Source organism: Colletes gigas, unplaced genomic scaffold (assembly GCF_013123115.1).
Source record: "Colletes gigas isolate AHSC1104 unplaced genomic scaffold, ASM1312311v1 Colletes_gigas_Sc00007, whole genome shotgun sequence".
Taxonomy (NCBI): domain Eukaryota; kingdom Metazoa; phylum Arthropoda; class Insecta; order Hymenoptera; family Colletidae; genus Colletes; species Colletes gigas.
The window spans coordinates 10,166,153-10,179,038 of NW_025106636.1; the positions used below are offsets into that span (position 1 = coordinate 10,166,153).

At 43.7% G+C, this 12,886-nt stretch overlaps 1 protein-coding gene across 7 annotated transcripts in view; it reads right to left on the minus strand.

Moving 5' to 3' along the window:
- Window positions 1–12,886, minus strand: part of LOC122396135 (venom dipeptidyl peptidase 4-like) — a 203,844-nt gene that overhangs the window by 60,852 nt on the left and 130,106 nt on the right. For all 7 annotated transcript variants that reach the window (XM_043394280.1, XM_043394279.1, XM_043394276.1 and 4 more), the window contains one exon: window positions 1,675–1,844. In XM_043394280.1, the coding sequence (XP_043250215.1) occupies window positions 1,675–1,844 (170 nt within the window). The remainder of the gene's footprint in view (window positions 1–1,674; window positions 1,845–12,886) is intronic.

Sequence of the window (12,886 nt, forward strand, 5' to 3'; positions counted from 1 at the left end):
TTCATTTTCCACGTCGACTTTGGCTTCCTTTGACGCCGCTCGTCCAGCCTTTTTCCTAACTTCGTACCCCGCATTAGGAAACGCGAGTTTCGTCCACAAAGGAGGCCACCGGGAGGAGGTTTCGTGGACTTTCGGTTAACAATGGAACTTGAAAATGCGTCTACGTTACGTACCAAAACGGAATTCCTGTCAAATTCCGCCGCGTTATTAGTAGCGGGCCATGGCGGGGGCGTTGGAACGACGTGGGTGGGGATAGCCACGCCCAACGACCTTCAGCAATTAATACAATCCAGAGTAGAGGCCCTAAACAGGATTTAGGAGACGATTTTCACACGAGACGGAGTGATTAATTTATTTTGACAAGATTAATGTGCAGTAATATTCAATCATAAAATTTACTATTTGAAAATTTTATTTCAAGCCGGTCTCTATGTACGGATCATTAAAAATGAACGTGATAGTCGTAACAACCATCCTCCATGCATATTACGAGTTTTCAAAATGTCGCCTATAAAAAGCGTTGGGTCCAGCAACGGTGTACAGGTCATAGAGTTTTAATAACGGAATGAGGCGCCTAACACACGACTGGACGATTGTGTAAGTTAAATTGTGTAAGTTAAACCGCGGGGTGGGGGAATTGTTGAAGTTGTAATGAAAAGTTCTCGCTGGCGGGATTAAATAACTTCTAAGTGGCGCCGGCGTAATTTTTGTTCCAGTACCCAAAGCTTGTCACGTATCTCGCCTACAGGCCCCTATTTAAATTACGCGTCCCGAAAACCGGCTCTGCAAACTTTGTTACGAAAAGAACGAAACGACGGCGTTTCAAAGCGTCAAATGGACAGACTGTTTCCAGTTATCCCGACAGTTTCGCGTGCAGACCGCGGAGGAGACAGGGGAGAGCGTTTCTGGCCAGCGTGAAACATATGGGTAACACGAGTGGGCGATATTAATTTTTTTCTCTTCCCACGAAATAGCTTCGCGAAAGTGGCCGCGGGACGCTTGCCGAAGGCAAACGACTCCGCCTGCCAGACGTTTGCCAAATTTGAAGTTTTTACGTGCAATTTCGCACCGTGACACGTGTCGACGGAGAGAATATTAATCTCTTTTTGCGGTCATTGTTTCGCGAACACCAGTGTCCAGCGATTTGCGTTTCACATAGTTTCTTTTGGCAGGCGACGGGGGATCGATTTTTTGTCGTAGCTGGCGATGAAACAAATTGGATCTTGTGTCGAATAAATTACGACTGTACGAAGACAATATCGATGGAAATTTTTATATTATTGTTAAGTATTTATTACGTAAGTTTCGACTCAACGCAGCTACGAAAGGATTAACACCATCATTAGACGCGGTGAAGCGCGCAGCAACCACGCGACTGGGAGCCGCAGCGCGCTGACCACGGAATTTAAAGCGAAAGGACGCCGCGCAGATCGTACGCGCTACTGACGCGTGCGCAAACGTTACACCCGCGATACACGACACTCTCGGCACGATTGCGTCTGAACGGTTGAATGGATTGCAACCAAACTTAATATTTAAGTTTTATATTCCCATCTGAAGACTTCTGTAGAGTTTGAGAAAGATCGATCCATGGATAACGATGGTTTCCTCTTGCAGTTTTCAGGTTTTTCTGATATATGTTCTACTATTTCATCGATTTCGGGGAACGCTTACCTTGGGATAATGGATCCAGATCGCGGACGTGTATTGGAACGTCACACTTCCAGGATAGCCGTAAAACGGTATCGTTATGATCGGTGTGTGGGTGTCGTCGAAGTAACCGAAGGCCAGCTTAGTGCCGCTCGGCGAGAACCATAATGCCTTGTTCGAGCCGAACACCTCCTCTGAAACAGAAACAAAGGGCCGTTATCGTGGAACAGCCACAGGTACCTCGTTGTCAACGTTTCATGTGTGCTGCGAATACAGGAAACTTCGATGATAGCCAGGAACCGTATGTCGATTTCTACGAAACTTCTCAGATTCTCAGCAAAGTACAACCAACTTTAACTCTTTCTAACGCAAGAACTTGAATGGATAAGTGTTACAATATCGATAATAATGTTTTTCGAAAAGAGACTCCATGGAAGAGGAAATCTTCATTTGAAATTGAGCTTCTGATCATTATTATAACAAATTCCGTAAAAAATTCGCGTAATACCTTCGTAAGTATATTAATTAGCGCAACAATTTTCAGTTCAAAGTGTTGCATACTTTTCACCAAAAGGAAAACCAAATATTGCCTATTCTTCCCCAGAGACTCGAGGAAATCTCCTTAAGTATGGTTAAAAATAATTCCGTCGCGGAATACTTTCATCGTTGAACGTCTCCGTCGGAATACTTAATTAGACGGCATTAAAGCAATTTAAACATGGAACCTGCCGCGTATTTCTTTCTCTTATTCCAAACTTCCCTTTTTATCCGCGAACTTCGAGGCGATCGATGGACAATATTTCCTCGCGCTTTCGCGGATTTAAAACGCGGCGATTTATTACAAATATACGACCCGTTACGTAAACCTTTTCCACCTGCTATGCAAATGATTTCTTTTCACAAATTTTGCACGATTTATGCCATTCATATACACGTACCGCGACTTGTGAAATTTGGCGAGAATAAGGATAAATAGGAGCTTTAAATATTCGCCGATTTCGTTACGAATTTAAATGCGTATAATGGGTTGGATGCTGAATAAATATATTATGAAAATTCTTATTAAAGATTAACTTTTGCTCTGACGGAGAAATGTTTCTTTCCATCGGGGAGAGACCGTCGTATTATTTACAGTTCTAATTATGGACGTGGGGTTTATTTATAAGGGGACATTTCAAACGGACGGATACAAATAACCGACATATATAAATATTGTAGAATCAACATAAATACCGATAAAAGTAATCCGTATCTGCAGTTTTACGAGCCACTTTATTTCTTATAAACGCTTTACGACAACGCGTTCATAAAATTCATGCAGTACGTTCGGGGGTCAATAAATGCATCTAGAAAATTTCAAGCGCGTACTCCATACACTTTCCGAGAAAAAAAATGTCAAAGTTACCTAAACAATATATTTAATGGGGAATCCCCTTTTAGTTCTTCAAGCGGAAAAGGCGCGAAGGTTTCCGGAAGCCCGTCGCTTAAATTCCAGGGAATCGACGTCCGCCAGCCTCCGGCATGCGTTTCGGCTAAGTGCTTCGCGTCGAACTTTAAACACACTGTTTACGACGCCCAGGAGCGTCCACCGGGCTCTTCTTTCTCGGTTCTTTCCAAGTAAACACTACCCCTTTTGCGAGACAAACCGAGTTCGAGGCAACTCCCGCTGGAAACGTGGAAAACGAGAGGTCTTAATCTGAATTACGAACGTCCGTCGCTGCCTCTCTAATTTCGTTACGCCGTTTAATTGAACTTGAACGTCGGAAGTAGCTACAGAAGAGCGAGATAGAAGCGGAAACTGCGTTTCAACGATGCTGTTACCGTCGACCGCCATCTTTAGAGGATGATTTTCGTAAACGATACGTGTCTTTGGAATTAGTTTTGCACAGACTGGCTCAATGAACGTCTCTATTGCTGACGAAGATAAGGAACAATTGTTAGTGGATGTCTGAAAACAAATATTGCTTCCAAGGTCGTTTTTTTAGTCGAATAAATAACAATTTAGCTAATGTCTGAGCGTTTCTTTGGATAACTGATATAGCGATTCAATACTGTTCGGTTGAGTGCTCTGATTGAACGAAAACAAAGCTGATGTTTGATAGCTTGAAATATTGATTAACCAATTCACTGGTTTAGAACTGATCGGGTTATCTTCGAGTCTCTCAGCTTTCACCTAATTATCGATAGTGAAATAGCCAGAGTCTAAATGTTTCAGACCCTAATGAAATTCGATCTATCGAGTCACAAATCCTTCAGATGTTGATCCCGTTGATCAAATATGAATTATCAACGCACCAGCCGAAGAGGGATTCCTTTCATCGTATCTCACTGGACAGAAACTGATACGTCTGATGTATAAGTTATTCAAATGTAGATGTCGATCAATAAATAGAATTAGTAGCGATTAGATATATCCGAACCATACACGATGTTAAGTGAAAATCAGTGAATCCTGATATCGCTACGCGATCCGATCTCTGACTAAATAAATTCAGCCAGAAGCGCCTTGTAGTCTTAGCTTTAAGAGGATCAGTACCGTGTTATAGGAACATGAGCCCTTAGGCAGGATGTGTAGCTGCGAGCAGACATGCTTCGAACCACCTTTTAAATCACGTAACACGTGTCCTCTGTCTTTCCTATGCTTCGCAGAAATATATGGCTGTTTGCTTTGCATGGAACGTAAGTTTCTTTAAAACAGATTTTTCCTCGCGAAACTAAAATCGAGTAAACATTGTCTCTGAAATGATTTGAGAAAACGAACGAGTTATTAGTTATTCGATTTTCTCGTGTTTTTGGTATTTCGAAAAATTCAAACACTCGAATAACACCCACTTGGTTCTAATAGTAAACTAAACATATAAAATGGGGGAATAAAGACACGAATTTATGTTTTCTTTGGGTACGTGCAAAGAGAAAATAATGTATACTTTTTTAGTGGACGCTCGCTCCCCCTTTCTTTCAAGATATTACACGGTTTATCTTCAGATCCCAATAAAGCTTGGAAAAACGGTGCTCATAGGGTAGTATTTTACAAACCTTTCGAGTTATGAAATTTTTTCAGATCCCAGCTCTTAAGATTCTACTGTTTATTTGCTTCAGACTCTTTTCCTGGTTTTCTGATCGCCTAGACTCATTGCTTTCCAACTTTCTAATTTCTGAACTTTCTATTTTCCTAATTTCCTAAATTACTAATTATCAAATTTTCCAGGTATCTAACTTTCTAATCTTCTAATCTCTTAATTTTCCAGGCCCTTAAAAATCGAATATTCCAGTTTCCCAATTTTCTAGATTTCCTAGTTCTATGATTTTCTAATCGCTAGTTACAAGAAGCCAAACGAGGGAGTGTTCGCGATACGTTTTGGCGCGAAACAGGAAGATCGTCGTGACTCCAATTGCGACTGCTCTTCTTCGAGACGTTTCATCGACAAGCATCCCCCGAGCGAGGTAATTCCCGCCACGAAAATCCAAAGCGCCCGTGACTTATTTACCCTCCGATAAATAGACTGCGAAAGGAGAGCAATTTCCTTCGCGACTACGTTATCGTTTTGTACTGCATTTTAACGTCAAAGAAACTCGCTTTCCCGCGGAGCTACAGACGTGTGTAATAACCGTTGCTGACGCCGTGGGGAGGGACAGAATCCTACCAGCGTTTCCTATTCTGCATCGCACTGTAGTTGAAATTTTTATATCCCTACAAACTTTGTAGAATTTAAAATCTTATCTTATTTCCCTCGCCCTTTGGGGGGATTATTTCTTGTAAAATATTTTAATTTGAAGAGAATTTCAATTCCTGACTCGACATCCACGGCGCCCCGTTTTAAACGATTTATTTATTTCGTTCGTTTATTAAAGCACACGAGCAAAACTGAGAATGCACTTGGAACAGTGTCTTTTGTAAAACACTGGTCAGCGTTATTTTCAAGCCTGTTTCAAATAACTCCCACCGGGATTCGTTACACGAAGAATGCACGAGAGGGAGACTTTCCTTTCATTCCAGCGTCCCCGGGAAAGAAGATGGCCCGCGGCGCAGCAGGACGTAAATACCGGGCGTTCGAAGAGGGCGCCACTAGAAAAAGGGTTGCACAGGAGGGGCGGAGGGGTGGCTTGGCATATTTCGCGAACGCCAGGCCCTGGGCGGACCTTGCAGAGGGTAAATTTTCCTTCGACCTCGGGAACCCCGCGAGGAGAACCGGAAGAGGAAAAGTCGCCAACGAGAGACGGGGATGAAGAGGGTACGAGGAGAGGATACAGGACGAGAACGAGTCCGGAGGTCTGCAAACACAAAAAAAAAAAGGGACGAAAAAGAACGGGTGGACTGGTCGGGGAGGGGTGGATGTGGGGGGCTGGGGGGGGGTGAAATGGCGAGGTGCACAAAGACACGACACTGCGTTGCGCAGCTCGCTGGACGTGACGAGGGAGAGAAATATCCCGAGGGTGAAATTCACCGTGGGACAGGTCCGAGGGAGGGCGAAGGTGAGGGTGGCGTCGCCAAGGAGAAGAAAATCTCGGGAACGACGAATTCCCTTTACGTTCGGCTAATTATTTATCCGGGGATCGTCGATGTCGCTCCGGAATTATTTATACCAGAAGTCGACCCGCCCCCCCACGACCGGCGGGCTGCGGTTAGGGGGGTGGTTTCAGGACGAACCGGAACATCGATGAGTACTCTGGCGAGAACAACCCCTCCGCCCCTTTTCCCGACGGGCTGAACGGATTTTTGGAGTGCGCGGAAGACAAAGAATCCCTGCCTCTGTAGGTGTACACAGACGCTCTGCTACGCCTGTTAGACACTTCGAGTCACGGAAACACACTTTTAACTCCCAAGCGTGTCTTCTTGAGCGCTCAAACACACCGTTTCGATGCGGAGACACGACTCGAACGTCTGAACATTTTCCTCTACCTAACCGTATACTACGGCTACTGTAAACCAACCTCGACAACGTCCCTGTTTCGGATGTTTCAACTCAAATCTGTTCTAACTCGATGATAAATTTTATTTTACTTTTTATCGATATAGAAATTGTTGCTAGTATAGAGATTTTCTGTTAATTCTTGGAAACACTTTTCGAGTAACGAATAACTCCGGAGGTGGCTGCATTTGTAGATTAAAATGGGTCACCTTGTATATGCACTCAGGCTTGACCTACTGCACAGAGCCATAAAGATTGCACCTGAGTGATGTTTACGATCTGGAAGAAATATATCTTGTCGCCTCTAAAATGCATTTTTCTGATAGTAACGTTGCAAATCATTATTTTACGCGATACGAAATACCGTCTGCCATCTTCCGGGTATCCAAAGATATTCAGTTAAAATTCCAAACTGTAGGGGCACGTTTTGAAGTTCTAATGATCTAATGAAGTTTTGATGCTGCAGAATAATCTCTGACGATCTAACAATGTCGGCCTCGGAGATAGTTAGACTATTCCAAGCTGATACTTGCACCGAAACTTGGTACATTTATCAGAGGCTGCGTCGATTAATTGCGGAAGATTGGAAATTACATGCTTGGGTCTCGCGAAGTACTGTCAACATTCACCTATATACCTAGGCACTTCAAGACTCCCGTTTGGTACTTCAAGTTCCGAAGACACGTTTTCAACTCCAAGACATGCTCTCTTGGCACTCGAAGGCGTCTTTCTGACACTCCAATCGACGCAGAACCATTTCGAAAACTCCAAAGATTCGTATCTCAAGAATTTTTCTCTTACTTGAACCGCGATTCTATTTAGTTTGTTTCTTTATCGAAATAGATAGAGACTCTATAACATTTATTTCAAGAATATTTTGCAGATAACGAATAATCAAAAATCTTTGATAGATCATTTATATTCACGGTGAGATTTTACTAGAAATTTTCAAATTGAAATTCAAAAAATTGTGTAAAAAGAGGTCCAAGCGTGTATTAATAAGTTTAAAATTACATTTTAAAGTAAACGTTGCTAAATACCTGCGAATGGAGGTACTGGGCGGAAGCATTAAACGCGCTCGAACTTCAAAGTACAGATCGCAATCTTGGCAAACGGGCGGTGTTCCGAGCGTCCTGTTCGATTTCCCGCGGACAATTGTAAATCTGTTTCGCAAAATTCCAGCCGCCGCGCGGAAATTATTCCCGTTGCAAATCGTTAGCCCAGAAATCGCATAATAATTCGCGCCGCGGTGCGACGTTCCCGCCGGAACCGCGTTTCCGGGGCTGCCGTATTTCCGGGTCACGATTCCGGGACGGGAGAGCATCGTCGATCGTCGACGAAAGTGTTCGAAATACTCGCCCAGTTGCCCGCAAGTTTCGCCCCGTTTGTTAATGAGATACAAACTTCGAAATTCCATGGCCCTAAAAGTAACGCTTCTTTCTTGCGTAACAACTTTTCGCAAACATGTTACTTTCAAGCTGGTTCACATGCGACGCGAATACACCAAAACGAATCGTTCGTTCCTCTTTACTCGAAACCAAACGCTTTCTACCGAAGTAGACGCCACATTAATTGGCCGCTCAAGACAACTGGCGCGCTGCCCCCTCTCTAGCACCACCCCCACTCCTGTCTCTTCGCGCGAACCAATAGGCGTACGGGGGAAGATGCTCCGTCGAGTCTGTCGCGAGTTATTCACCACTGAACCTCTGTACGATTTGAAAATCTATTGCTTTTATGATTTATATTGACTTCGATTCAAACTTTTTCGTACAAACCAAGGGCACATAAGCCAGAACTTTTAATCGAACATAATCTACAGAGTGGTGGGTTGGGACGACCAGTTGATTCTGTGCCACCTGACAACTGAACGCAGATTGACTGGAAATTCTATTACTTTTAGGGTCGAGGCTCATTATAATTTAATAGTTTGAACGATCGTAAGGACTGCGACCGCGTAATCGGCGCAGAGCGTTTCGAATTAATGGTAATTGAACTTTGACACGCTGGAAAGTCTATTACTGTCAGGACCTTTATTAAAATTTAACACCTTCGGCGCCCATGATTGGATGCACCAACTTAACACGTAAACTCTGATCGACTATTAAGACCTAGACTTATAAGAAGTCTTGCTTTTAGATTCCTACTAATTAATTGGCTCAGTACTCTTTTGTTATTAACCTTTCAGCTACTCCTGCATCACCACTCTCTCATCTCTTCATGAATATCTTTCTCCACTCTAGCTTAACTCTGCGTGAAACTGATAGGGCGTTCTAGGTATATGAAAGCTTTGAGAATCCTCGCCAATAAACTAGTGAGTCGTTGACTTTTAGCAGAGCAATAACCAAGATGATCAGAGAGACCCGGGTCAAAATGTTTTCGTCGCAATTTACGAGATCACTCCTTACAACATTCCTTAACAAATTCGTTCCGTTGCAAGATCCTTGGCCGGGCGCGGGGGTTGGGTGACTTCTTCCAGGGAGGAAGGAACGAATTCCCCTCTTTTAAGAGCCTAATACTAGCAGCACGTGCCGGAATCCACGCCACGTTACTTTATCGAGCCGGATGCGCGCGACTGTTGCGAAAATCTACGGCGGATCGTGCAGGAATGCACGCGAATCCGTCAGGAACGCCTCCCTCGTGGCCTGGATTCCTCCGGATTTTAAAAGTTTGCTTAAACTGAATTACGGGAACGAAAGGGCAACGAGTTCTACGTTCTTTTTCCCCTCCTTACCCCCGATCTCCTTGTCTCGCCGAGCTATCGCTTTTGTAAGCGCGGGAAACCGTTTCGCCCTCCGACTCCGTTGCACTTCTCGATTGTTAACGTCACTATTCTTGTTTCCATACTCGTTGCCTCTATTCGATGGCCGGGCTGGACTTCTTTTCTCCCGGAACAAAGGAACCCCGCCGGCGGAAAACCTTAAAGAGACTCGAGTGTAATTTTTTTAACGTCGAAGAATGGCAACGTTCCTAGAAACTCTGACCTGGTGCGTGACCCGTTTCGTCGAAAGTTCTCGCGTACCAAGCGTTTCCGTTGAACAACGACGAACCCGATTGATTAACCGGAGCGCAACTTGAAACGACAACGTTCCCGCAAAGAGCTGCCCCAAAGAACGGGAATCAATCGACGAAGAATCAAAGGAACCGATGTCTATTCTAATCTATTGAAAATTTATTCGTTCGGAGGGGACGCTATCGGGTCATCAAAGGGCGATTATTAAACAGGGACGTCTCGCGCGTCACAAAGGATGTTTAAATGAAATTCCCGCGGGTCGAGTAAAAGCTGTTTTACTCGAGCATTACGTCTCCATTACGGTTCGACCCAGTTCGCCCCGCGGGGCTAACGACGGAATTTCTCGAAAGGAAAAAGTTTTGTGGTCGGTGTCGAGGACACTGGGCTTCCGTACCCTCCCATCTCCAATCCCCCCCTCGCTCCTTGTCTCTTTGCGTATTTTATGATGTCACGACGCGGAAAGTCTTCAGCACTTTCGGCCACCATTCTTAATTAAAAACTCCACGCTTGGACGCGACTCTCGCGCCGTCGTTATTAAACTTAAAGCGATTCAGCCGCCGCGGCGTCGTTGTTCGCGTCGGTTTCACGGCTTCCACCTCGTGTTGCCGCCGAGTTTCGTGTAATTCCTGGTTTTCGCCGAGGAGCACGAAGCCACTTCGTTTTACATTTTAATGCCCCCCCCCCCCTCCTCCCCCGCCTCTGTCCCTTGATTCGTCGGACCATGATGCTCCTTCGTCAGGCGAATCCTTTCCGAACGAATTTCCTGAGATATTAGCCTGCCGTTTCGCTGTTGGTCGACGTTCATTTGTCATCTCTGGCACAGAGAAATCTCCGGGCTCGTTTAGGGTTGATTTGCACGACCTAAAGCCGCAATCGCACTTGCTCGTATCGTTCTCACTGATCGAAAGGAGCAGACAGATACTGGGAATGTAAAATGTGATATTTTACGGATTTGAGTGCAGCATAAAGCCACTTTCTCACTTATTCGATTTTTAGAAAGGATGACCTTAAGCTGCATTCTCACTTGTGACTAGTATTCCACGCGAACCAAACAGTTATACAAAATACAATATCACTAGCGGCTAATAGCCACATAAAGCCCCATTTCCACTTATTTGTAGAATTTTAAACGAACAATCGAGCCCAAAAGTCGTGCAACTTTGACAAGAACTCGAATTCAAGCAACTTAAAGCCACACTCTCACTTGTGAATCGCTCGCAAGTGAGTAAAAAACTCAGATATGCCTTGATATTTCAAATGTAACAGTACCAACTACTTAAAGAGCGCTCAGACTTCAAATCCGCGTCACATAAAGTCGCATTTCCACTTATAAAACTATAAAACTATATGATATTTCTACCAATTTGCAAACATGAAATGGGTCAAGGCTGTAAAATAGTGTTCCCAACGCAGGAATGTCTCGTCCATCCGGATTTTTATTTAATACGAATCACTTCACTTTGGAATGCCACGTAAACGCAAAACGCCGTGTCACTCTTTTTGACGCGCTCACACGTAAATTAAAAAAAACTGCAGAGTTGTGATTTCCACGTAGAACGTGGAAATAAATTTCGATCGTCGCTCCGATTCACGGTGTAGTGAATATCGCCGCAATGGAAGCGTTAATAATGTAGGAAAATATTTTAAAAGCACCGGTTTCAAACTGCGACACATGGTTCTTCCGTCGGCAACAATATTTGAACATTGTTCCCCGCAAGTTGAAGCTTCGAAATTAATGTAATCGGCTGAAAATAAAAAAATATCCTCACATTTATGCGTCACGGATTCATTTATTTGAAAATAATATCGAACGAAGGGGGACTATTAACATTGAAACAAAGCTTATTATTCGTTGGGCAGATTTTCTTTGACCGAAAGACAGATTATTTTAGAACCGACGAGTACTCCCAATTAATAATAATCGCGATGATTCAACTAATTCCTCGCACGGTGCTTGAATGATTGATGATACATGAATGATTATCAATTGTCTCATAATTCGATCGTTAATACATCGCCAGGCCAATACGCGGCAGAAATTCAATTATCTGATTTCCGTTTTTGCGCTGCGATAATTAATGGTCATTTTGATTGACCGACAGTTCTGTTATCCGGCATCGTGATAATGCCTTCGTCGAATGATTTCGTTGACCATTCGCATGTAACGCGTCGATTCGTAATAAACTTTCCCCCCGCAAGATTAAATTTTACCATATGGTAAATTCCCTCGCGGTTCGTAATTCTTCTTTTAATGAAATCATTCCACGTATTAAAATTTTTCTTTCAAAGTAATGCCAATCGTCTCCATAAAATACAATTTCACCATTTTCTGCTTTAAACTGACGGCGATTCCGTATTTTCCAATTATTATATTTTTTATGCATATTTCCATAATCATTCCCCGCAATCGTAACGCAATGCAGATTTATTAATTAATGTATTTACAAAAAAATTCTGTAAAATATTGTCGCTCGCTCGGCTCGGTTGAATGATAAAAATTTTCTTTCGCCGCGAGAATGAATAATTCGACGATAAAACGTACGTTTCAAGTTTTCCCGCCAAATTCAACGCGACCCCGTATTTTACGAGTTGAAACGTTATTGATTTTTTAAATTATTCATTTCTCGCGACTCTCATAATTCTTCGTGCTCCGCCGCACGTAATAATTTCATAACTTCAAAAGTGCCGCTATTTCTGGCTAAATACGTTGGAAAATGGCGTAAAAGTCGAGGGCGACTCGCCGTCGTCGGGAGCCGCGTCACAATGGAAGGACTCGCGATCGCTGGCAGTCAAAATGGGTAACAGATACGCATCGCGGAATATTCATGTTTCAAACTATCGTCGGAGCAAGGGGTCGCCGCCGGGGTGAAACTATCACGCGTTGAAGTGAGCTTAGCTGCAACGTTACAACTGTATCGGTTGAATGAACTTGGCCGAACAATACAACATCGCACTGACGTTGACGCTGACTCGAGGTACAAGACATTCGAGCATCGAACGAGCCTGCGAGACACTATGGAAGTTTCGAACGCTTTAATGGCGGCGAAGACTGTAGATTCCGCGAAGTTTCTCGCGATTGCAATTAATTCCACCTGCCGAGGTGCCTCGAATCTCTGTTCATCAAGGGTACACGTTGGGGGTACCTATTACGATGATGGTCGTTAACCCTAGGCCTGGATAAGTTATCGGAAAACAAATTTCGGATTTGCTTCGAACTCCTATAATTAAATTTAAATACAACCCAACTGAATGACGATCAATTTTCTAGGATAGGGGTTGCTTCTGTTAGGCTACTCTGTTCGATCGATACTCGATT